Genomic DNA, 24,765 nt, shown 5'->3' on the forward strand with positions numbered 1-24,765 from the left:
GTGTGTGTGTGTGTGTGTGTGTGTGTGTGTGTGTGTGTGTGTGTGTGTGTGTGTGTGTGTGTGTGTGTGTGTGTGTGTGTGTGTGTGTGTACACGCAGTCTGAGCCCAGAGCTTTAAATGGTAGGAAGACAAGCCTGATGGCACTGCGTCATGATTGCTCGGCCAGCAGGCTTACTTCCCCCCCACCCCCCCCTGCTCCCTCTCTCTCTCTACTCTCAGGAAAGCTGGTGATTGCTGACACCAACAGGGCCATACTGCTGCGAACAAAACACATTCTGATTGGGAACAAAGGGGAGCTGCACATTGGAAGCAGAGACTGTCCTTATAAAGGCAACCTCACCATCTCCCTTTTTGGAAGGTAAAGTTATATTAAATGTAGCTTACAAACATAGCGAACAAGAAGAAGACATACTTTAATAGTCCCTGAAGGTAAAATGATCACTCTGTTGTTATGCAACAGGACGTACATTTACACTCAGACACGCAGGGGTGTCTGCTCATATTAGCCCTTTCCTGAGAGCACTGTTGTGGCACTGCAGCTTTACAGTTGTGGGCTGTTAATTTGACTTTTGACTATGATTCTGTGTAAAGGTATAGATCTTCAGGAAACACTTTGTTTTATAGGTAACTACAATACCGAGTGGACAAATATGACGTGCGTAATTCCTCAAGGCTCCATCATGAGTCCCCTTCTCTTTAACCTCTGCATGCTTCCGCTGGCTCAGATTATTGAAAGCTGCTTTTCAAATAACTACGCTCTAACATTTCAAACGGTGCACTGTAACTTTTTGATAGTGTATTTCATACCTGTCTTATTATATTTGAGCTTGTTTATATTATTTTATTCTCTCAGTTTTTTAATGACTGTTTTAAATGTATTTAAATGTCAATGATTACAATGTTTTGTAATGTGTTTCTGTTGCACTTCATTTGAATGGTCTTAATGTTTTATTTTATTTTGAATAGCCTCGTGTTGAAATGTGCAGTATGAATAAATGTGCCTTCCCTTGCTTTACTGAAATGGTCACATGTTTCGTGTATTCTCTCATTTTGTTCTTAGATTGGATGACAGTGATAAGGATCACAGCTACTTTGGAAGAAAGTACATTGGCGTGGGGACAGGAGGGACCTTAGAGATCCACGGACAAAAGAAGCTGTCGTGGACGTTCCTCAACAAGACTCTGCACCCTGGAGAGAGCAACCAGAACAACTACCTGTTCCAGAGAAGCTGGGGCAGCAGAGGCATCATTATCCACGCCATTGACCCAAAAACCGGAGAGGTGCTGCACAATGACAGGTAACAGTCCCACTGAAGCAAAGGCTGGGTCTTAGCTGCTGAACAGCCATGCTATTCTTAATTAGAGCTGAAATTATGTTGTGGCTGACATTTCATAATCTGTCTAACCACAGGTTGGAAATGAAAGAGACAAATATTCCTCTAATGGCTCTGGCATTGTTTCATACAATATAGAAATTGATGTCACCCTTAATATCCTTTCATGCTTAATTAGCCATCACAGCTTTTTACTGGCAATGGAATTAAGATAAATTGTTTTACAACTTTTATTGTAAATATAACGTTGTAATTTTTAGAGGAGGATGTAAGGCATTGGACATGATCCAGTTTCGTCTAATTAACTGTCATTAGACGTTGTCTGATTAAAGGTGACAGCCATAAAAAGAACTTAATAGATGGTTATAAGAGCACATTTAATATGCAGACTGAGTCAACTGCAGCGGGAGATTAAGAAACAATTACATAGAAAAAATGCTTTGAAGTGGGATATTGTTTTTTCTGATGGATTTTGGTTGTTCTACAAATATGTGATCTTGGTTTTCTGCTGTTGCGCTCATAGGAGCTTATTTAGCTTCCATAATTCATAAAGGTACGTTTGTCAGCGATGTTAAACTAAAAGGCCTTGAAGAGTACAGTCTCTGTTAGTTATTTTACTTAACATGCGGTCAATGCTCTTTCTATGGATATGGTACCTTCATTTTTAACCGGATGATTTCATTTGGAGCAGTTGTCCATCACATCTGTATTATTGCAGTTCCTACAGTTCTGTTTGCATTTCACAGATGTAATGCTAGCACATTACGCTACGCTAGTCTTCAGATTCTGCGAAGGAATGTGGAATTGTTGCCTCATTTAAAAGTGTAGAAATGAATGAAATGTTCATTTTGGCTTTTGAGATCGGTGCACTACTTACTGTACAAGAGGTTAAAAGATGCACACATTAAAATGGGTGTACATTTTTGACTGCTTTTACTTGTATGCCCCTTATTAACATTCTTGCCACAGTTTGTCCACAGACTATGCTCACATGTACAAACATGTGTTTTTACATTCATATAAATGAAACATAAAGAATACAACATTATAAAAAAACCATTTCTTAAGCGCTATTAATAACTTTGCCTTTAAACATTTATATGGTATTACAGAATGTTTTTTTACACTTGAAAAATCTGAAGATGGGTGTGTTAAGTTTATTAAATGTGTTAGTGGTTGAGTTGCTCATAAAAACGTAGGTTGTGTTCCTCTTTTACCCTTCCCTTCACCCCCACAGGTTTGACACGTATCGCAGTAAGGATGAGAGTCGGCGACTTGCTAAGTATGTGGATGGTGTGGGGGCGGGGCTTATTCTGGCCTTGATGGTCAATGATGAGGGCTCCAACAACCTGGAGGACTCGGCCAAGAAAATCCTTTTTAGACTGGGCAGCCAACACATCAACACTCTGGGATTTCGGTGAGCTTTTCAAATATTGTTTTAGAATTTTAGCTTCTGGCATTTTGGGATAGAAATGGTTTTGATTGTCTGAACCAAAGAAAATAATAATGTTCATAGATAAAATGTACATTAATCACAATGACAAATGTTATTCCCTAAACATGACTATGAGCACAACGTCTCTGCTTGTCATTCTTATTCAAGCTCATCTGTATTCAGTTCACACCATGTCAGGAAAGAAAATGGCCTTTTTTAAAGCTCCCAGCACTATATCTTCTGGAGCATTATTTTATTGATTGCTGAGAATTAATGAGAAAATGTTACAACCTCCGGTGAGTCACAGTTTCTTTTTCTAATGAATCCCTGAAGCTTTCGGTACTTCATGGTTTTAAACCATCACTATCTCATATCTAGATCTCCTGAATTCAATCAAACAGCTCCACCATCAGTTCTACCTTAAAATGTGTACATTTAGTTTGATGTTTTTACAGTAATTGAGGTCGCAGTTGAAGGTGGTGTCGTACTGGACTGCATTATTTATATATATCATTTAGTATTTCCTATGTTTCTAATTTCATACGATTAGCAACACCTCTCAATATAATGTAGTCCAGTTCAAAACCATCAGTGATAGACTGAAGGTATTTTAATATTAAAGGGGCCCTTTACTGCTTTCTAGGTTTTTCCCTCTCCTGTAGTATGTTCTATAGATTTGTGTGCATGTAAATGGTCTGCAAAGGCTATATCCCTGTGTTCCCTCCCGAGTTCCCTCTCTTCAGAATCAGAATACCTTCATCAGTCCCACAGAGGAGACATTTACAGTGTTATATCAAAATTAAAGAGTCAAAATAGCAAAATATAACATAAATAAGAGGCAAGCATGATATATAAGAGATAACTCCAGAAACATGACTTAAAAATAAAAATAAATCAGTAAGTGTAGGTAGTGTGATAGGTGCCAGATAACAGTAGTGAAAGTTGAAGTATATATTTTACATTACAGACTTTGTTCAGTTACATAGTGACATCACTATCCAACACTCTTACTTCTGTTTGCTAGCCCTCCAACACATTGTATGTGATAGGCTAAGGGGCGGGACATCTCTAAGCGGTTGACCAATCTCAACAGAACCAGCCAGCTAACCAATCAGAGCAGACTGGGCTCTGGTTTCAGACAGAGGGTGAAAAGAGGTGCTGCAGCACAGACAGTATGAGAAACATAAAGAGCTTTCTGAACATTAAAACATGGAGACATGTCCCAGGAGAGACACAAAATACAAATGTGAATCTGAAAATGAGCATAATAGGGCCCTTTTTAAATATTAATTTTCCTTTATAGCTTTGAATCAGTCCCAAACAACTCCTCAGTATTACCTAGCAGCCAAATACACATCAAAATGAAGCAAAGCCTTAATACAACCACACATTTGGAAATATGTAATTGAATTAACACACACACACACACATTGTATTTTAGCTGCCTGGTAAACTGTGTGTGTGTTAGTATGCCAGGAATGCAAGGGGAAATGGAAACTGAATCCTGCCATGATAACAAAGCCCTGGAGATGTCTGACATACAGTACGGGTTGAGGATAAAAATGTGCAGACTTGTACGCTGACACATTCCTCAAACAAGACTCGACTGTGCTCTTGTGGTTTTTCTTTTATAAAGGGCAGTTGGATATACATCTTGGAACAGTAAACCACAAGGTTGCGTGTATGTATGGTTTTTTTTGCACAGTGAACTGCAACGACAGAGCCCTTGTTGTGGGTGAAGAGCTGGTGAATCTTAGCAATGTGTTAGCCTGCCAGCATTATTATGAAACGTAATGCTGCTGAAGAGACCACAGCAAACACTGACAGGGTTTCAGAAAACCACATGAGGACAGAGCGCGAGTTAACATACCGATTCCCTATTTGAACTGTGGCTGTGGACGCTGCGGAGGACAGGGTGGATGGATGGGAGGGATGCTGGGGCGACACAGGGATGCCTGGCTAATGACTCTTGTCGCCTTGCTCCTCACACTGTTGCCAAACAGGCCAGCACTGGTGTCATCATGAGAGAGAGGCTGTGTAATTTGCGGTGCACCCAGAGACATTTTAATAAGCTGGAATTTACGAGGCCAGTGTAGACTCTGCAATGTATTCTGAGTTATGTAATGTTTGTTTGTTTACTGTAGGTTTTGCACTGGTGGCAGCGCACAGAATTACACCAACACTGGAAAATTTGGTTGAAAGTCGTAGGATGCAATTTTGGTACCAGCCAGAGTGTTGGTGTCACATACAAGAAATAAGATGTTGGATTTCTGCTTTGGTTATTTATAATATTGCAATTCCAATACTATAGAACAATCCTATTTTAAAAGTGTAAACAGCACCCTACTGACTCATCGTACTAGCATTTCTGTACGGAAAATGTAATTGTTGATGTTTATTCATCAACAATTCACAAGATCTACTAATAATATATTTTATTATTCATTTCTCCTCTGTTCTTTCATTTACAGACATCCTTGGACCTTTATAGTCAAAAAGGGAGACCCTACCTCTGCTGTGGAGAGTCACGCTTCCTATCAAGGTAAGAATCCAGTTTGAATTTATTGATACTTACCTGATCCTTTGTATCTAGTCAAATGGCCACATTTGGTGTCCGTGTGTGTGTGTGTGTGTGTGTGTGTGTGTGTGTGTGTGTGTGTGTGTGTGTGTGTGTGTGTGTGTGTGTGTGTGTGTGTGTGTGTGTGTGTGTGTGTGTGTGTGTGTGTGTGTGTTTGTTTATATGTGTGTTATCAGGGACCAAGGCCTCCTCAGAGGCTCGGAGCACTCATGTTTTCCGGTCAAATTATGGGGAGCAGTTTACTATTACCACCAGCAGCCAGTGGGTGCAAGGTAAGTCTACTTATCTCTCTCACACACACTCACACACACACACACACATACACACACACACACACACACACACACACACACACACACACACACACACACACACACACACACACACACACACACACACAATCAGTGAAATTACCAGGTTTGTGCTCCCAGGGCCACAGTCAGTTATTCAGACCCAGAAGAGACACGTGCCAGAGAACAGAAACACACATGCTGATATGATACACCAGCCTGGAGGGATACGGTTCATTATCATTTGCAGGGTTGTGATGGTTACCCATACAAATTGTATTCAATAACCTTATCTAGGTATCAAAATATGAAAGTAATGTAACCTGATTACTTTCCATTTCATTTGGATTACCTCAATATAAAATGCACTGCAAATAAATACAATAAAAAATAAATATCACCAGATGTTTTCCTTATGTGTATTATGTAAGACAACAGAACAATGTGACCTTAAAAAAAAAGAAACCAAGATATTTAAGATAAAAAATGTCTCTTAAATTTTAAATTATACGCTAGACCTACAGAGTAATAAGGTTAACAAATGCTTATTTCATTAAATAAATGAATTAAAAGCAAAACGTTTTTTTGTTTAATAAAGCAGGTGTCGACCTACTGGTTTAAATTAAATAAAACATATATGTTTAAAATAAAATAGACTGAAAATAACCTAAATGAAAACCATAGGCCCGTAGGCTAATCCTGCTAGTAATCCCTATTTTATTAAACATTTACCAGTAGTCTGATGATATATTTCATTTATGTAACTGTATCTTGATTGCTTAACCTCATCACCTGTAATCCATTACTCCCCGAGCCTGCTCATTGGTTGTCAGCGTGTGGTTGATGTGTCTCATGCACCATGGGAGGATCATACCAATAATAATCAATCATCTGTGGCTTTCTTGTAGAGGTGGGGATTCAAATGCAGAATCTAAATAACTGTACGCAGACACAGGGAAATGAAAGCCGTGTTCCATCATCTCACTAGAGCTCTATAAATTCTCACTGAGCTGAAGTTGATCACATTTGGTGATATCATGGCCAAATCATTTCCGCATCAATACGTCTGCCCCAAACCCCGCTATGCTGTTATTGACCCCTCCTTTACCAGCGGCTCAGAGCTGATTCCAATTAGATTCTTCGCATCTCCCATCAGATAGCGGCAGTTTAATGAAACTGCCAGTATGCAAATATGGGCACGTGGAGACACAGTGGAAAAGGCTGTGTGTGTGAGCTTCAGATTGAAATTCTAGCCCACAGTCAAATGTGCGTTCCCGCTGTGGCAGGCAGACAGAGAGCATAATAGGAGGAGAGAGGCCTTCAATTACTCTGCTACAAACGCTCTGTGACAGCTCCAATGGACTACAAGTCAAAGCCGCGACTCACATTAGTCTAAAATGTACCACTTCACTCTCTGACCACTGGAGTGGGAACAGCGGTGGAATGAAACCAAGAACATTTACTGTACTAGAACAATTATGAGGTACTTATTTTTATCTCATGCTACTTCATACTTTTACTCCCTTACAATACTCCCAATGTCTTTTTACTCATCCACATTTATCTTACAGCTTTAGTTAATTGCTACTTTGCAGATGTATAATCGTCATGATTTAAAAATAAATCAACAAATCAATTAATATACTTTACAGTTTTTCTCTATTGCTTAAACACATTTTGTGATACTGCCCTCACTTTTCACAAAACTCTAAACACAAAACACTTTTCTAAAGCTACGTACACACAACCTCACAGTCTCTTTTCAAAACCAACCCATCACACCAAAACAGTTGCTCATATGCTCAAAACCAACCCATCACACCAAAACAGTTGCTCATATGCTCAAAACCAACCCATCACACCTAAACAGTGGCTCATATGCTCAAAAGCAAACTTTGACACCACAATACCACTCAAGGCCTGCAAAAATGTAAACACTACTGAGCATCATTAACCACGTTACCCAAAAAATTGAAAACACCATTTTCAGTGTGAGACTTCTTTTTTTACAGTTTCACAACTGCCAGGATGCATTTGAGCAACCCTTATTTATTCTCAAATATGTATTGGGCATTTACTATAGATTTGTGCATTTCATAGGAATAATGAATAATACATAAAATGCAGTAATATCACAACGTAATGCAGAAAATGAGTACTGTAAACTCCATGGAGGATCCATTACACACAATAGATAAAGTACAGTAACAATTGAAAACACAATGTTCAGGGTGCGATCTCTTTTATTAGGCCTACGTTGTACATGTAAATTGACACAGTATGTTGACACTGCAATCATTGGGCGGCATCACGTCGTCGGACTGGGTCGGGCCACAGTACCTCATCCACGTCACAGGCAATATTGTCCATAGCCAAACATCGTGGGAAGAATGCCCTGGCATGCCGCACCCAGCCTTGGAACGCCTCCACAGCCACATCATCACAGGCCAGGTCCATAGCCCTGAGAAGGTTCTCTCTGGTGTACGGTTGGCGGTCATAGACCTTCCACCGCCATGATGAGAAGAACTCTTCTATTGGGTTTAGGAATGGAGAGTAGGGTGGCAGACACACATTAATAAATTGCTGGTTGATGTTAAACCACTCTCTGACCTGGATGCTGCGATGGAAACTAACATTGTCCCAGAAGATGACATATATGGGAAGATCAGCCGGCCCAGGATTCTGCTGGTCGTTCGGGTGGTCATGGTCATGCAAAACTTCTCTGAGCTCTCCTAGGAAGGTGAGGAGACGCTCAGTGTTGTAGGCACCAAGTTCAGCATGCCGGTGGAGAAGCCCTCTAGAACTCATGGCAGCGCAGAGGGTGATGTTTCCTCCACGTTGGCCGGGCACATCAACGATAGCTCTCTGTCCTATGATGTTACGGCCTCTCCTCCTCCTTTTTGTGAGGTTGAAGCCAGCCTCATCCACAAATATAAATTCATGGGGTCTGGCCATGGACTCCAACTCGAAGATCCTCTGTGGAAACAAATAGCGTTTTCAGGTGTTCAGAAAGACAGTCAATACAGCACATTACAGTACGATAGTATAGTATTGTATGTTACATGTAAGTACTGTAGGCCACCGTGTACATAGATTTTACTGTACTTACTTGCACATACTGGTGACGGAGGTGCTTTATTCTGTCAGAGTTGCGCTCAAAGGGTACCCTATAGGCCTGCTTCATGCGTACTCTCTGGCGCTTGAGGACTCTGTCTATGGTTGTCAGGCTAACATCGTCAATGTTCGGAAAGTTCATATTGTCACCAATGATCCTCTCCCGTATCTCCCGTAGTCTCAGCACATTGTTCTCCCGAACCATATCCACAATGACGACCTCTTGGGCTGGTGTGAATCTGGAAGCCCTCCCACCTGCATATGGCAATCTTTCAACTCTAGAGAAACAGTCATTTGGTCAGAAATGGTCCTTGCAGTACACACTTTTACTGTAACCATTATTGCACTTGTCTGTATGTAGGTGCACTCCACTATACTACTGTATACTGTAAACATCTAGTGTAGTGACTAAAAAAATAGTACATACAGTACCTGTTGTGTTCTCTGAAGGCCCGAATAATGGTGGCCACTGAGAATCGGCTTAGGTTTGGTTGGACTCGTTGTCCAGCTTCGGTCATTGTCATGCCGTGGACAATGACGTGGTCAATGACCGTTGCTCTCATTTCATCTGTGATGAAGATGCGTTGTCTTGCTCGCCCTCCTTCTCCTCTCCCTCCTTGGCCTGCTCCTCTACCTCCTTGACCTGCTCCTCTCCCTCCTTGGCCCGCTCCTCTACCTCCTTGACCTGCTCCTCTCCCTCCTTGGCCCGCTCCTCTACCTCCTTGACCTGCTCCTCTCCCTCCTTGGCCCGCTCCTCTCCCTCCTCTGACAAAAACTCCTCTCCCTCCTCTGGCACGAACTCCTCTCCCTCCTCTGGCACGAACTCCTCTCCCTCCTCTGGCACGAACTCCTCTTCTTCTTCCTTGATCATCCATTTTTGTTTGGAACCTTCAGCAAACTGACTTATATAGGTGTGGTCACATCATTTGCAATAGGTGTTTTCAATTATGAGTCGTTGTGTTTACTGAATTACACCAGGTGTGTTCATTGTGTTCAGGTTTTGCTGACTGTGTGTGGCATTTTGCATCACATGAGCTTCACAATGCATATTTGAGCAGAGATATATGCTAAATGTGTTTTAGCAAGGCAAAATGTGTTTAGAGTTTTGAGAAAAAGGGGATGGGTTTTGTGAACAGTGTCTACAGGTGAATTGTGTTTTTGGTTGTGGCAAATGGGGGGTAGTTTTACTAAATGTGTTTAGGCAACTGGTCATTTGGTTTAGAGTACTGGGTTTTGTGTCTTAGCAATCGAGAAAAACTGTATATAATGAGAGGTTAAGCTACCCAGCATTATTATAAGTAATTAAAATAAGTAAATATCCTGAATCTAATCATAATCTCATTATTTTACATGTATGATTTTGAAATGGGCCACATCATGCAACATGATTTTTATTTGATGCAAACAGTGTTACTTACGAACACTTTTGAATTCAGGATATTTACTTGTATCGGAGTATTTTATTACTCTAATATTACATTACGTGTGTGTGTGTGTGTGTGTGTGTGTGTGTGTGTGTGTGTGTGTGTGTGTGTGTGTGTGTGTGTGTGTGTGTGTGTGTGTGTGTGTGTGTGTGTGTGTGTGTGTGTGTGTGTGTGTGTGTGTGTCACAGAGGCAGAGTGGACCGAGTGGTTTGACAGGGACGATGAGAGGGGCTCTGGAGACTGGGAGAAATTGTCCGACCTGCACGAAGCTTACCCAGACAAACTGTGCAGCAGTCCTCTCGACATCCAGGTAAATCTCTTATTACGTCTTACTACAAGTGCTCATTTAAATCAACTGCCTGTTCAAATTGTGCACTCCAATTCTTGGGCCTGATGGTAGTCTTACCCAGAATGAGGCTCTAACCCTGACAGTGACAAGGCAAAAAGTTTGTTCAGCTCTGCAATAGAGGACTGTTAGAAGCCTGGAATAATGTCTGTCATAAGCTGAAGAGGTTTTGTCCTACGACATAAAATACATCAGTCAATATCCACACTGGTGAATTTCTTAAGCTTCTAGGTGTCATAAAATATCATCACACCAACATTAGCTGCCTTTAGCTTAGCGGTGATGGTGCGCAGCTGTGATCTAGTTCCTTCAAAGCCTCAAGTCAGAATTGTACTTGTGGCGATTGCATTCATGCTTCGAAAAACACAAAGTGGGGTTAATAAGTGGAGATTCTTCTGTTGAAGAACACGTGTTAGTACAAACAGGAATTCCCATTGTGTTCAGTTCACTCGCCGGCTTTGTAGCACATACTCTATTGATCAAGAGATCCTTTAACTTTGGGCTCTACAGTAGGTCCAAACAACTTCATTCACTGTATATTCGGTTCAAACGATGTCCTGTCATGCTTTGGATCATTTTAAGGATAGGATGTTTGCATAGAGTTTAAAAGGCCCAATGTGATTAATCAGCCAACAGTTTTAATTATTGATATGAGGCTGAGCCCACGGTGCTATCTTTCATTGTTCAGTTCAGTTAATGATTCAATAAATATTTTGAAAAGATTCTCTCAATTCAAGTTGTTTCTTGATGGGTAATAGCTTCAAAACAATTTTTATCAGACTGCTTTTAACTAAAGTCAAACAATTTAGCTGTACTTCAACTCCAATAATGAAGAGTAGCATGTGACTACGATAGCTTACATTTCCATGTAGTGTGCTCTACAGCTTCATTATTACATTGTCAATCAAAAAACTATTTAAATACACCTATTCATTTTTTTTGTCTTTAGCTGCAGCGTGCTCCTTAATCATTAAGATCGCTCCATATTGAAGAGGACATATTCTGCTCACTTAGGTCTTACGTTTTTAACTTCATATCAGGGTCTCCATGCTTTTAGGTTCAAAAAGCTGTTTATTTTTCTCATGCTGGCTGGCTTTGTTGTGATTGGTCAACCACGTAGAGAATGTCCCGCCCCTTATCTTTTCGAGTAGAAATGTGTTGTAGTGCTAGCCAATAGACTGTTACATAGTGATATTACAATGTTACAGAAGTAAACAAAGGAGTCCAATGGAGGGGGAGTGTGTGGGAGAGAAATCGGGGAGTTTAGCCTTTGCAGACCATTGGCATGCTCCAACACCTATATAACACAAAGGAGAGGGAAAACCCCAAAAAGCATAAAAGGGCCTCTTTATCTTTCTACACCAGAGGTTACAATAAGTGTGGTCTGGTCTACAGCTGACACTGTGTGAAAATAAACCAGAGGTGGTATCTGCTCGGTATAGCAACAAGAAGCTCCAGCTCCTCCTGAGTCCGCTTTAGTTGGGTGTAGGTCGGTCCGTCCAGTCAGCTGAGCATCAGCACAGAGCCAGCCTGCCATCCCTGTGCCGGGGGACACACCGTGGCAGTGTGCGTGGATCCAGGCTGGCACCATGAAGCAGCATCTGTCCGCCTGCATGGAGATAAGCAGCTGTGCCAGGTCTGCCCACACAGCCTCCCAATCCCAGCCCATACCTTCCAGAAACTGCTGCAGAGCTACTGCTATGTATGGCTGTTGTGCAACAGTATAATAATAATAATAATAATAATAATAATAATAATAATAATAATAATAATAATAATAATAATAATAATAATAATAATGTAAAATTCTCCCTATTCATTTACATGGGTGTGGAAGACATCACTTGTGTAATCTAATGTAAAATATATTTTTAAAATAATTATTATAATAATTATTATTTAATTATTATAATAATTATTATTTAATTATTATAATAATAACAATAATAATATTAATAATAATAATAATAATTATAATTATAATAATATGTATTGCATCAATTTACCATGTTACCTCTATGTACTATTACTTTCTTGTTGGACTGTCCTGTGTTTGTTTGATGAAAGAAAGAAAAAAAGTTGGCATTAAATAATCACACCATAAAAAAAAAGTTTCCCAGTCATTGCATTTTCTTAAACTTCTGGTGAAAGCTGCCAGCTCCGTGCATGTCATCATTTTTCCAGAGTGTGTTTTGCTCCGTCTGCAAGTTCTTACTTTCGATTTGCCTCTGTGGGATCTCTATTTTTATCAGCCAAGTTTTTTTGTTGTCTACTTCCCATATGTCATGTCTAGCAGTTGGGATTTGTTTTGGATGATCTGACCAAGAAAATGTGGAGAGGCCCAGCTCAGAGCCAGAGTAGGATCTCTGGCTGTTTTACTTTGTACTGTAAGGGTTCCACTGACGGTCACACGAGTTCAACAGATCCCAGCTTTATCCCTCTTTGTGAAACAAAAAGTGGCAGTCTCTATCATTAGTGAGCAGAGGTACAGGTTTTATCAGTATTGTATTGTCAGTTGGATATAATTTTGGTTTTATGATCCATTATAGTGTACTGTATATTTGTCTCGACACAGTACAAAAGAAAGCCTTACTGAAAAAAGGGCAACTATTCTTACAAAGTACAACAGAAAATTGCTCAGGAGACGTAACAAGTAAATAACAAAAAAAAACTCTGACGAGGAAAAGAAAATCAAGGTAGTTTCAAAATGCAAAAGGACTAAGTATAAGCTCTTATATAATAGGCTCTTACAAATACAGCACAACCAGAGACAATCATTGATATGGCGCTGGCTGTCTGACACATGGGACGAGATGAACTGGCACAAGACAAAGGGAGAAAGGAACTATATATAGACAGGCTAAGGGGGCACAGGTGCAGACAATCAGGGCGGGGTTCGACAATCACAGTGGATGGAAATCACACAAAGGGAGGAAGTGAGGTGATCTGCAACAAGAGAGAGAGGTTACTGCAAAATATAACAGGAAGTCACAAGACAACATGCGCACGAGACAAGACTGAACTAAATACTTTAAAGGTCTCCTATTATGCTCTTTTATGGCATATATTATAGGTCTCAAATATATTAAAAAACGCTGCCGTGATTAAACGCCATATTATGTTCCAAACCACATCCAGCATTATTTCTGAAACACTTCTCAGTGTTTACCACTAGAACAGAGACATTATATGTATTATATAAACAACAACTCTAAGTCCCTCCTGCAGACTTCCTGCTGAACACACAAACACACAGAGGTGCTGCGGAGGGGATTCAGCTCGACTGTATATGGGGGACGATAGGTTGGAACGTGGGCAGGACGTTGCCAGGAGTTCAATGTAAAGCCAGCCCACATTTCAGTTATGACGTCATATCGACAGCAAATCTTGATCAGCTGGTTTGCACCCCCGTTTTTAGAGATGTGGGTAAGGAGGAAAAGAGAGAGGGTTGTATTTTCTGACACTTTGTGAGTCTGCTTACACACCGGGGACACATATTTATGTATAAAAGACAGCAAAAAGTGCATTTCACATAATTAGAGACCTTTTGCTAAACAGATTCGATGAGACAACAATATTGTAATGGTATTTACAATAGACTGGCAGTACAAACCTACCCAACAACAGACCTGTGTTTGAATATTTGTGTGAATAGGTCTACATCAAGGAATGTGATGCTTAACAATATTTAGTGTCATGCTGTACTTCCATTTATGTAACACCTGGGTGACATTATGGAACCCTGCTGAGTTGCAATGAGGCCCTTTTACAGTTTCCCTGCAAAAGAGCAATTTTACTGTGAATTCACTAGTGGGAAAAGGTTGTCCAAATTGGATATAGGACATTCATCCAGAACATTTTGACAATTTTATGACAACAGGCCAGGTGTTGATAGACAACTTTGGGCTCGCTAGCTAAAATGACATATACAGTAGCAATTATGCCATGCAGTGCTCTGCACAAATGTTGGCTCCAGAACAGATTGAGCAGGGGAAAAACCCAGTGTGTTCAGCACGGCTTTGTGCACAAGACAAGAGCAAACAGGCCATTATATTGCACCATACAAACCATTTCCACTGTGACTCACAGGCCAACAAAAACAAGCAAAAACCATTCAGACATAACAGAAACACCACAGCGTTCAACCTCAATCCACAGATAAGAGTGCACAACATTGAGCAGGTTTTAATAAGCACTAAACTGCCATATCATTTATGAATTTTGTGTTAATGCTACAGTGACAACTTTACCACACATCTTCAAATAGTGTTAAAATATGCTTTCAAACCAGAAACATATGTCACAATTTGAACATATATATATGTTCCCGTATATATATATATATATTATATATATATATATATATATATAAATATATATAAATATATATATATATATATTTCACATACAAAAGTACAAAAAAATGTGGCCATTAAATCCCAGAACCTTGTAAGAAGATTAAATAATGAGCAAATGTGAATTTGGGCCAACTTTGCTCAAATTACTTTGTGATGCAATGTTGCAGAAACTCGTGCAGGATTGAAAGTGATTCTTGTCTCCAGACGGATGGAATGCTGATCCCTCACCCTCAGTGCTCGTCTTTATGAAACCCCTGCTGTTGCCCTACAAATAAGCCTTGAACTAGATAAACACCAGATGTCTGAAAACATATTTGTCCTTAAGCCTAGTGGCCAGACATCTTTCCCTCTCACCCTAGAGCTAGACAAGTATATTCCCCAACCTTCTGAAATGTCCCTTTAATCTTAAGGAACACATTTGCTAACAATACCATTGGTGTGTCATCTACTGTTTTGTGCCAGAAGTACCTATATTAATTGTTCCATTCATCCTTACCTTGTTCAGGCTGAGACCCATGATGGCATAGCGGCCAACCAGACGGGAGATGAGATCCATAAGAATGATAAGGACTACGGCTTTGTCTGCCTCAACAAAGACCAGACTCATGGCCTCTGTCGCAACTACAGAGTTCGCTTCCTCTGCGGAAAGCTGGGTACATTCACGCTTACTGTCGGTGTTTGTGTGTGTGTTTGTGAGTACAGTTTGTTTCTGCATGAGTTTTTCCCTAAGATGTTCGGGAATAGGAGAAGTTAAACCTTGGAGCTCTTTAACGCAGATTAATATTCTTTATACCAAGGATAATCCTAGATACTAACTCCTAGCTTACTCATAATGAGAGGGTGCAGACACGGCTTCTATCTCCTTTTCTTCTTAGATATGGACCAAGCTCTCCTCATTCATCTCCTTTTTTTACCCAGCATCCTTTGAGTCCTTTTCCAGATTTCAGAGGGGATAGCCATTTTTCAGGCTGCCATGCTAGCAGGCTTTAGCATGATTAGCTGTCCTTGGTGTAACCATGGCAGCCACACGAACTCTATAAATTGCAAAAATAGCCAACAAATTATCTTTAAGTGAAAGTTAAGAGAAAGCAAAGCTTAATAAGCTACTGAACAAAAATAACATATAAATAACAAGTTAGCTAAAATAAGACAGCTAAAGGTTGATATAGTACAAATTTAGCATTAGCAACTGCAACAGGCTGCATGCATGCATGGTCGGCGGGTGCACTTTAAAAAAAAGAGTTTCATCTGATCAACAATTTATCAATATACAGACATGAACCCTCCAGAGAGTGTGTGTGAGGCAGTGTTGTAGTACTCGAGTCCGACTCGTGAGCTAAATTAAGAGACTCGTGACATGACTTGGACTTGAGCACTAATGACTTGAACTCAGACTTGGACTCATACATTCGGATTCGCGATGACTCGAAAGGACTCCACTTTGTCATTAAAACCCTGAGGTCAACGAACGTACTGGCGCGTTTTCGCAACGTTTTCGATATGTTTCTGGCAGTGTTAATTTCGTTGACGAAGACTATGACGAAAAATATTCGTCAACGAACCTTTTTCACGGACGGAAACTAAATAAAAACTAAATAAAAAGTCAGATATGATGACGAAGACTGTGACTAATATAACGGACACGTTAGTCAACGAATAAAAATAAGACGAACATATTAGGGAGGGACGAATGGAGAAGAGATCCCATCAGAATTACTTTTTTTGTGTGACAAGTTGGGAAGAAATCCAATCAAAAGTTAGTTGCCAACCGCCATAAAGAAGAAGAAGAAAAAGTCCAATCAGAGCGAGTCTCGTAGAAGCAGCCTTTTTGCAGCAGTCATTTCAAAGGGCGGCAAATGACTTAAAGAATTAGCCTAAAGAAATGTCAGAACTGGGAAGAAAAAGAAGAATTGATATCTGGTCACACTTTACTTATCATACTAATGAAAACAAGACCACCTGCCAGCCGTGTGGAGCCAAAATAACTGGAAAAAACACGACAAATTTGAAACGACATTTGCAGTCGGTGCATCCAGAGATACATGCGAAGGTAAGCATACACGTTATTTTATCACATAAACCACTGTGTTTGCGCTAAACTTGGAATAAAATAGAAGCTAAATTAAACCACCAGAATTCACGTGGATGTGTTGTTAGCTATTTTTTACAGTCTATGGTTGTTAGCCTAGAAGCTATCATGAGCTTCGGTTCGCTAGGCAAAACATAAAAAGTTTGTTTTGGGGCACTGATGGCAGTCAGGATTATCTCTAACTAGCCAGCTATAAGATAGTATTGTTCAGTCCATGTCTATAACATGCTTTAATTGCTACTTGGATAATTTCAGTGAATGTTTTTAAGGTAAGATGAACGATAAGATCATTAACCTTTACTGTGATGGAATAAAATAGAGGGGGGGGAAAAACAGAATTCATGTGGATGTCTTGTGAGCCTAGAAGCTAATATGCTTCGGTTCCTTCCGTTCGCTAGGCAAAACGTTAACATAAAAGGTTCGTTTTGAGGCACTGATGACAGTCAGGATTATCTCTAACTAGCCAGCTAATATTGTTCATTTCAAGTCTATAACATGCTTTAATTGCTACCTGGATAATTTCAGCGAATATTATTAAGGTAAAAGGTGAACTATAAGGTCATTAAGCGTTACTGTTCAGTGGGATGTTGGTTACTAACGGCATCGTTTACGAGCCCGCTAGTTTAACACAATCTCCGTGGAAACTAGACTTGATTACTTGATTCACAACTTGATTCTCCCTTTATTCTCCCTCACAGATACAGAAGACGTCTGATGACCATGGGCCAAGGGGAAATAAAGCTAGTGCTGCTAGTGCAAGTTCAACCCAGCAGCAGACTATCTCTACAGCTTTCCAAAGTTCTTCAAAGTACAAAATGGAATCAAAGGAGCAACAGACCAAGGAGCAGGCCATAGCCAGATGGATTGGACGCACAGGTTTACCACTCACAACAATTGAAGACGAGGACTTTGTGCAAATGATGGAGATAGTAGATAGGAGACTAGCAATTCCAAAGAAAACTAAAATTAGCAATTTGATTGAAACACAATATGAACATGAAAGACAAAAATTCAAACAGAGACTGGCTGCTGCCCGGAGAGTATCCATTGGCCTTGACTTGTGGACAAAAAAAGGACTGACCGCCTCATTCCTTGCTATTAGCGCATGCTACTTTTGTGTTGAACAAATCAAACCTGCACACATATTGTTGGCCCTTGAACAAGTAGCTCACCCACACACTGCACTGTCTATTAAGGCATGTGTGGACGAATGTATACAAGAGTGGGCCATACCGAAGGAGAAGATCCTGACGGTAATAACGGACAATGGAAGTAACATGGTGGCAGCCTTTAAAAACACCACAGCAGAAGAAACCAGCTCTGAGGCTGACTCCCCTGGGTCCGAAACCGCGATGGAAAGTGACTCTGAAATTGATGACCAGCGGTGAGCCATGTTTAGTTTATTATTTTACATTATAGTCAATTATCACATGAATGATGTCCCCCCTGCCACACACTACGTATATACAGACCCACACCAGACACTTTATTAGGTTTAGACTTATTTGGTTGTCTTTTCTTGTTATTAGGTACCATCATGTCAACATGGAAATGGCCCGGACGCCGTGCGTGGTGCATACCATACAACTTGTGGTCCACATGTTGCAGAAAGAAACAACTGTCAAAAGAGTCCTCGATAAAGCAAGGTCTGTGGTGAAGCTCTTTCGCAAGTCCTCAGTTGCAACACAGAGGCTACTAGACCAGTGTGGTGTCATTGTTGTAAATGACTGCCCCACACGCTGGTCAAGCACATTCAACATGGTCACACGACTCCTCACAGTCAAAGATACTGTCTGTCAAATCACAAATGACATGGGATGGGACAGTTTGCTTACTAGTGAGTGGCAAAAGCTTTCATCATTGCGTGACCTACTGCTTCCTTTTGCAGAACACACTAAAACCCTCCAGAGTGACACCACATCTATGTCCCTAGTGGTTCCTGCCCTCTTTGATCTGCTGAGCCACCTAGCTGACTTTGCAGAGAACAGCCGGTACAGAGACCTCGCCACTCTTGCAGAGAAAATGAGATCAAATCTGAACCTGCGTTTTGCTTGCCTCTTGGATCCAACCGATGAAAAGTTCTCACCACTTGCAGCAGCTGCCTGCTTTGTCAACCCAACTGTCTGTGAAATCCTTGTTAATGTTGATGTAGCTGATGGAAATATCCAGGAACTGCTGAAACAGGCAGAAGACTATGTGGTCAAATGCACTTTCCTCCCACACACAAGACAGGAGGACCACCAGTCTGACGATGATGCAGAAGAAGTCATTGAGGAACCAGAACCAGCGCCATCTTCAAAGCAGCCGGTGTTTAGGTTCCTCTCAAAATGCCGCACCACAAGACCTAAACAGAAAACCTCCACAACCAGCGTCAGGCAGCAGATCATTAAGTACAAGGAAGAACTTTCACATCCCATCACTGAGGACACAGGAACAGACTTCTGGCTGGAAAAGAGTGACAGTTTTTATCACAGTTTAAAACCTTTTGCTTTGGACTTGTTGGCTATGCCAGCTTCTCAAGCTTTTGCAGAGAGAGTATTCAGCATCACAGGTGACCTCACAAGAGGACGGCGCAACAGAGGAAGGGTCAGCTTGGAGCGAAGTGCTTTCCTTAAAATGAACAGAAACAAATAGAACTGTTGTATTCACTGCTATTTACAGCATTACAGCTGTAGCAGTATATGCACAACTTAGAGTTTCCGGTCTGGTATTTGTTTTGTTTTTTGTTTAATATGAGAGCAGAGAGATTTTTCTTGTTCCATGCAATAATGGCATTACAGCTGAGCATGTAATTCACTTGTCTTGAGTTGAGCTCCTTGATACTAGCTCATTGATACTACTTCGAATTATTAACAGAAGAATATTTTGTTTTGTGTGCAATGACATTTCAACCAATGCATATTTTCTTTTAGGCTACATATGTTTTGTTTTTCCTTTTCAAATCTAAGTGATTTTGCTCACAATGCACAGAGTAATAGTTGATGACTAAGAAGATGATGCTTAGTTACAGAGTTGTGTGCTTTTTAGTTTAATGTGATATTTACCTGTATTTTAAATGCTGAGACAGCACAGCAGGGTGTTTTTTTTTTTCATTTACTTGAACATTAAGGAGTATTACAGCCAATACATCTTTTATTCTACTTTTGAGAATTCTTGTTGATTTTGTAAGGCATTGTAGCCTAACAGTAATTTAAGTTATCTTGAGGTACAGTACGTGAACGTTATCAGTAGTGCATTTTCTGTATCTACCTTGTGCAATGGCATTACAACCAATAGTTGTATTATTATTTTTGAGAATTGCACTTTATTTATTTGTTTATTTTTTTTGAGTTAGGTGATTTATTCTTTCAAGATGAAAGACAATATTATTGAAATAGATGTCATATGCAATACATATCATTCAAGGAGAATGCATATCTTTTTCAGGGAGCATGTATATTTTTCAGGGAGAGCAGGCCTTATGCTAACTTTATTTGAGATTATCTTTTGTGAAAAAGCCATGGTCAGTGTTTTTGACATTAAAAGTAAAATAAAATACATGTTTTGTTCTGTTAAATCTCTGTCTGTATTGCATATTCAAACCTTAATACCATTCCAATTCTGGTGAAACATTTATTCAACGAAGTCCACGGTAGATTTAGTCGACTTATCTGCTATTAGGTGGTCTGCTAAAACTAGACTAAGACTAAAAGACTTAAGACTAGACTAAGACTAAAACTGATGATATTTAGTCGACTAAAACTAGACTAAGACTAAAAGATTTCAGATGACTAAAATATGACTAAAACTAAACGGTCTGTTATTCAAAAGACTAAGACTAAGACTAAATCAGAATTTACTGTCAAAATTAACACTGGTTTCTGGGTCAATCTTACTATTCGGTGCCATTTCAGCATGGTAACTTTCAATCAAAAAATACAAAATGTTTGATGTTTTTAACATTTCATCTGAAAGAGGGATTTTCAAACTATAAGAAAAATGTATTGGTCCAGCTATGGATATTATACTGTAATGTTTTTTTACCAAATTCTTCACACATGACGTAATCCAAATGTCCACCCTGTTATGGGACATTCTCATTCCTCTTGATAACTGTTTTGAATGCACAGTTTTAGTAATATTTACATTTTCTAAGAGCTACAATGTCCCTCATTTCACCCTGCAAGGATATTTTCAGAAAGTATGCATAAACAAGCATTATATTGAAAGAGGCCATGTTCAGTTTAAGGCACAATGTAATTTCAACACATTTCTTTTAGATTTAAAAGGAATATAAATGGAATTTGAACCCATTTTTAAGTACATTTATTTTGCTGATTCATTCCCTTCAAATAACCACAGAGACATGCATTACATTTGTTGATTTGATTTAATTAACATAAAAAACACACACAGGTAACAGGATGGACATAGGAGAAACAGGGTGGACAGGAAGTAACAGGGTGGACATCAAACCAGTGAACAACAAACATTCAAGAAACATTTAGCACCTCTCAACAAACTCATGTAGATGCATGTCCACATTGAACAAACTCTCTGTACACCAAAAATCACTCACACCTCTCACCTCTCAACTATGCAACAACAAGACAGGCACAGACGGAGACAGTTATGGAACAGACCAGCAACCCATGTGTTTTCCAACAAAATCCCACACCATCTTCTCCAGCTGAACTGACCTCTTATTCAGAGGTTGTGGCTCTTTCATTAGACACACAACCTGGTCATCCCTGTACCATGAAATGTCCTCTCGTGGACTTGGCCAGTAGAACTTGTTGGTGCCATTCTTGTGCATGCATTTTACTTGTACATCATCCTCAACCTCCAAGATGATGCCTGGGTAGGGCTCACCATCATAATTGATAATGCACCACTGACCAATGTTGCCTTTTGAGATGTTCTCAGGCCGTGATGGTCCTTCGGTGCAATGCAGGCTTGCCTCTTGACCCATGCTTGCCTCTTGACCCATGCTCACCTCCTTCAGGTCATAGCATGCACAGTCCAGCACACCTTTGTCTGCCTGGCAAAGGCAAGTTATGTCCCGGTATTGAATTGTTCCCGGAGAGGAACTGAGGACTTGATGTATTTTCATTGTTCCTTTCACAGGCACAAGCGTTGGTGCATCCTCCATTTCTTGCACTTTCCTCGCAACATCTTTTTGGCCCACAAAAAAAAGTTCTACTGAAGTGCCCATGTTCCTCAACTTGTGGAACATGGCTTCTGCATCTGGAATATCTATCTTTTTCTTCCTTCCTCTCTGTCCTTTCTCCACTTCTCTTTCTCATTATTGAGATATTTCTCTCTTCTCTCAGGGTCAGTGTCACGACGTGCCCTGTAGCGCCGCTGCTTTTCAGCTGCAGACAATGGCGCCATTCCCTGACAAATACATGCATACTATTTCAAATCATCTTTTTTGGAAGTATACAGCAAATTAATACATAATACGTTAATAATACATACCAATTCACACTTAAAGAAACAAAATGTAAATCTTATATCGACCCTGTTACTATGTGTCCCCCCTGTTACCGTGCATTACAGTAACATGAGGGACAGTAACAGGGGGGACATTTTATGCTAAAGTCAGCCATTACTGCTAATTTGATGAACAACAAGCTAGTACATGATGATCACTGACAACGATTTTTAACATGTTTATTAACCATATTATCAAAATTACAAACAAATATTAGTTCCCACTATAAACAAGCATAACAGGGTGGACGTGTTATGCTTGACCTCATCAGTAAACCTTTATAAAACATTGAAATAAATGTTGAGTAAAGAGTGGTACTTACTCTGCTTCTTCTTGAATGTTTTCCCTCCAAAAATATTGTTACATTAGAGAGTCATGTGACTAAAAGAATAGTCAGATGATGCGTTCTATGGAATTCTCATCAGAGTAACAGGGGGGACAGTTGACTCAGGGACATAACATATTTGAAAGATTTTAAGCATTTAAAATGCATTAATAACAGAAAATAACATCTGGTGAGAAATACTTTAAATAGGACAATACAGAAATGATGAAAAACCTTGAATTTATTAGATTTTCCTTACTTATATATGTAACTGAAGTCACGCAAACATGTCTGGGGACATAGTATTTTAGTGTACTTGTGCTAAAATCAGACTATTTTATTTTAAATTCATTTATCCTGTGTACATATAATTGTGTCCTATGGTAGAGGGTGGTTAAGCATACAAGAAAAGGGTTTAGAAATAAGTAGAAGCCCATTTGTACACAAAATATACCATATTATGTCAATGGGACTCAAATGGCACCAAATACTAGGAATGACCCTTCTATTAATATTTATGCCATAATACGGCGTAGAAATGTTGCTGGAATCGGTAGACTCTCTTCTTTCCGATGCATTCTCCCGCAAGATCCTACGTGATTCACAGCCGGAGCTAGGGGGCCAATAATAGAGCTTGACGCATACATCTTTATGAATGATGTGTGTATCAAGCTCTCTTATTCGCCCTTTCAATGCATATCAAAGCTCATAGCACCCGCCATTAGGACACGGCTATGAGCTGCGGGACCACAGTTATGTTTTTTTGAAGTTTAACAACACAGGGTTTCCCACACATACACTTTACTTGGGCGGGCCGCCCAGGTACATTTAACGGCCGCCCAGGTGTATTTTGCGACCCATTTAGTTAAAAAAAATAAATAAATGTATCTGTCCGCGAGCACGACGCCATCCGGATCGGTTTACTAGTGGACAATGATCTCCTCGCTCTACGCCTCCTGTACCTGTTCGCTCTGCTATTGTGTCCCCCCCCCCTCAGACTTGACTTGGATGAGTAGTGCACTCGACTCGGACTCGACTTGGAATTTTTTGGACTTGACTCGGACTTGAACACTGGAGACTTGAAGCTGGACTTGGACTCGAGGCATAGTGACTTGACTACAACACTGGTGTGAGGCTGCTTGGGTTGCCACACAGCCTGCTCAGAGTTCACAGGCACCGCTCCAAACAAACTGAGACACCCGGCCTCTGTCTGGGCTGGATGCTTCTCTATGTGTGTATGTGTGTGTTACTGTATGTGCGGAGGGTTGTGATCGTTCATGTCAATGTAATTTGTATCACTTTCCAATAAGCCGCACCACTACAGAAGGACCAGATGACAGCTCCCCAAAAGTGAAGCCACAAATGTCTTGAGCGTCCCCTGGATCAGTCACCTTCTACTTCTAGGAAAAACCTTGTTTGCCTTTATACAGTTCTTTCTCGAAAGCCTGGGTTATAAAGATATCTTGTTTTCTTCATCTGTAGAGTGAGATATCCTTTCACTTGGCTCAGCGGCTCTCTTTGGGAAATATCTTGGGTGGTGTCCATGATAACAGACATAACAGAACCTTCCAGTCGCTCAGTTCTTTCAGACCGGATTGTAAAAGGAGTTTAACTTCACTGAGTGAGTGTCAAATGCTGGGTGGACACAGGATCTCACTGCGCCTCTAACGGTCAAGCTGCAGGTGGCCGTAGCAAATGTCACGCTGGAATTGGAAACATTATTTGCGTCCCTTTGCTTGTTTGCATCAATTGTGCCGTTCCTTTTCAGCTGTTCACTCACCCGCTGACCTTACAAATGTAGTGCACTTTTTTAGTTTGGGCTTGATGCTGCTTACTTATTGTACCCTGGGCACTTCTAGCTTTAAGTGGGCAGACTGATGCTTCTTTTTTATGTGACTGCTGGATTTCTAGCCAAAGTAGAGTTTTTTTGGGTCACCAGTGCCTTTATTGAGAGAATGATTTGAAAGGGGGAAACACCATATACTTTGTATAGTTTA

At 40.3% G+C, this 24,765-nt stretch overlaps 2 protein-coding genes and 1 long non-coding RNA gene across 4 annotated transcripts in view; 2 read left to right on the forward strand and 1 right to left on the reverse strand.

Moving 5' to 3' along the window:
* Positions 1 to 24,765, forward strand: part of LOC134863131 (cell migration-inducing and hyaluronan-binding protein-like) — a 181,887-nt gene that overhangs the window by 98,499 nt on the left and 58,623 nt on the right. Inside the window, exons 4-10 of the mRNA XM_063881433.1 lie at positions 220 to 358; positions 1,061 to 1,297; positions 2,571 to 2,750; positions 5,240 to 5,310; positions 5,523 to 5,618; positions 10,363 to 10,484; positions 15,384 to 15,531. Coding sequence (XP_063737503.1) covers positions 220 to 358; positions 1,061 to 1,297; positions 2,571 to 2,750; positions 5,240 to 5,310; positions 5,523 to 5,618; positions 10,363 to 10,484; positions 15,384 to 15,531 — 993 coding nt within the window. The remainder of the gene's footprint in view (positions 1 to 219; positions 359 to 1,060; positions 1,298 to 2,570; positions 2,751 to 5,239; positions 5,311 to 5,522; positions 5,619 to 10,362; positions 10,485 to 15,383; positions 15,532 to 24,765) is intronic.
* LOC134863132 (uncharacterized) lies at positions 7,862 to 9,497 on the reverse strand. 2 transcript variants are annotated; one of them, XM_063881435.1, is made up of 4 exons: positions 9,183 to 9,497; positions 8,746 to 9,028; positions 8,271 to 8,612; positions 7,862 to 8,167 (listed from the first exon to the last, which is right to left on the reverse strand). In XM_063881435.1, exons 1-4 carry the CDS (start codon positions 9,311 to 9,313, stop codon positions 7,889 to 7,891), a joined length of 1,035 nt encoding a protein of 344 aa, XP_063737505.1. In that variant the 5' UTR covers positions 9,314 to 9,497; the 3' UTR covers positions 7,862 to 7,888. The 2 variants fall into 2 exon arrangements, with proteins under 2 accessions (XP_063737505.1, XP_063737504.1); XM_063881434.1 differs by having other exon boundaries at positions 7,862 to 8,612; positions 9,183 to 9,495.
* Positions 18,524 to 20,523, forward strand: LOC134863133 (uncharacterized). Its single transcript, XR_010165620.1, has 2 exons — positions 18,524 to 18,613; positions 18,856 to 20,523. It is a non-coding gene; the product is annotated as an uncharacterized LOC134863133 (long non-coding RNA).

This window comes from Eleginops maclovinus, chromosome 4 (assembly GCF_036324505.1).
Source record: "Eleginops maclovinus isolate JMC-PN-2008 ecotype Puerto Natales chromosome 4, JC_Emac_rtc_rv5, whole genome shotgun sequence".
NCBI classification, from domain to species: domain Eukaryota; kingdom Metazoa; phylum Chordata; class Actinopteri; order Perciformes; family Eleginopidae; genus Eleginops; species Eleginops maclovinus.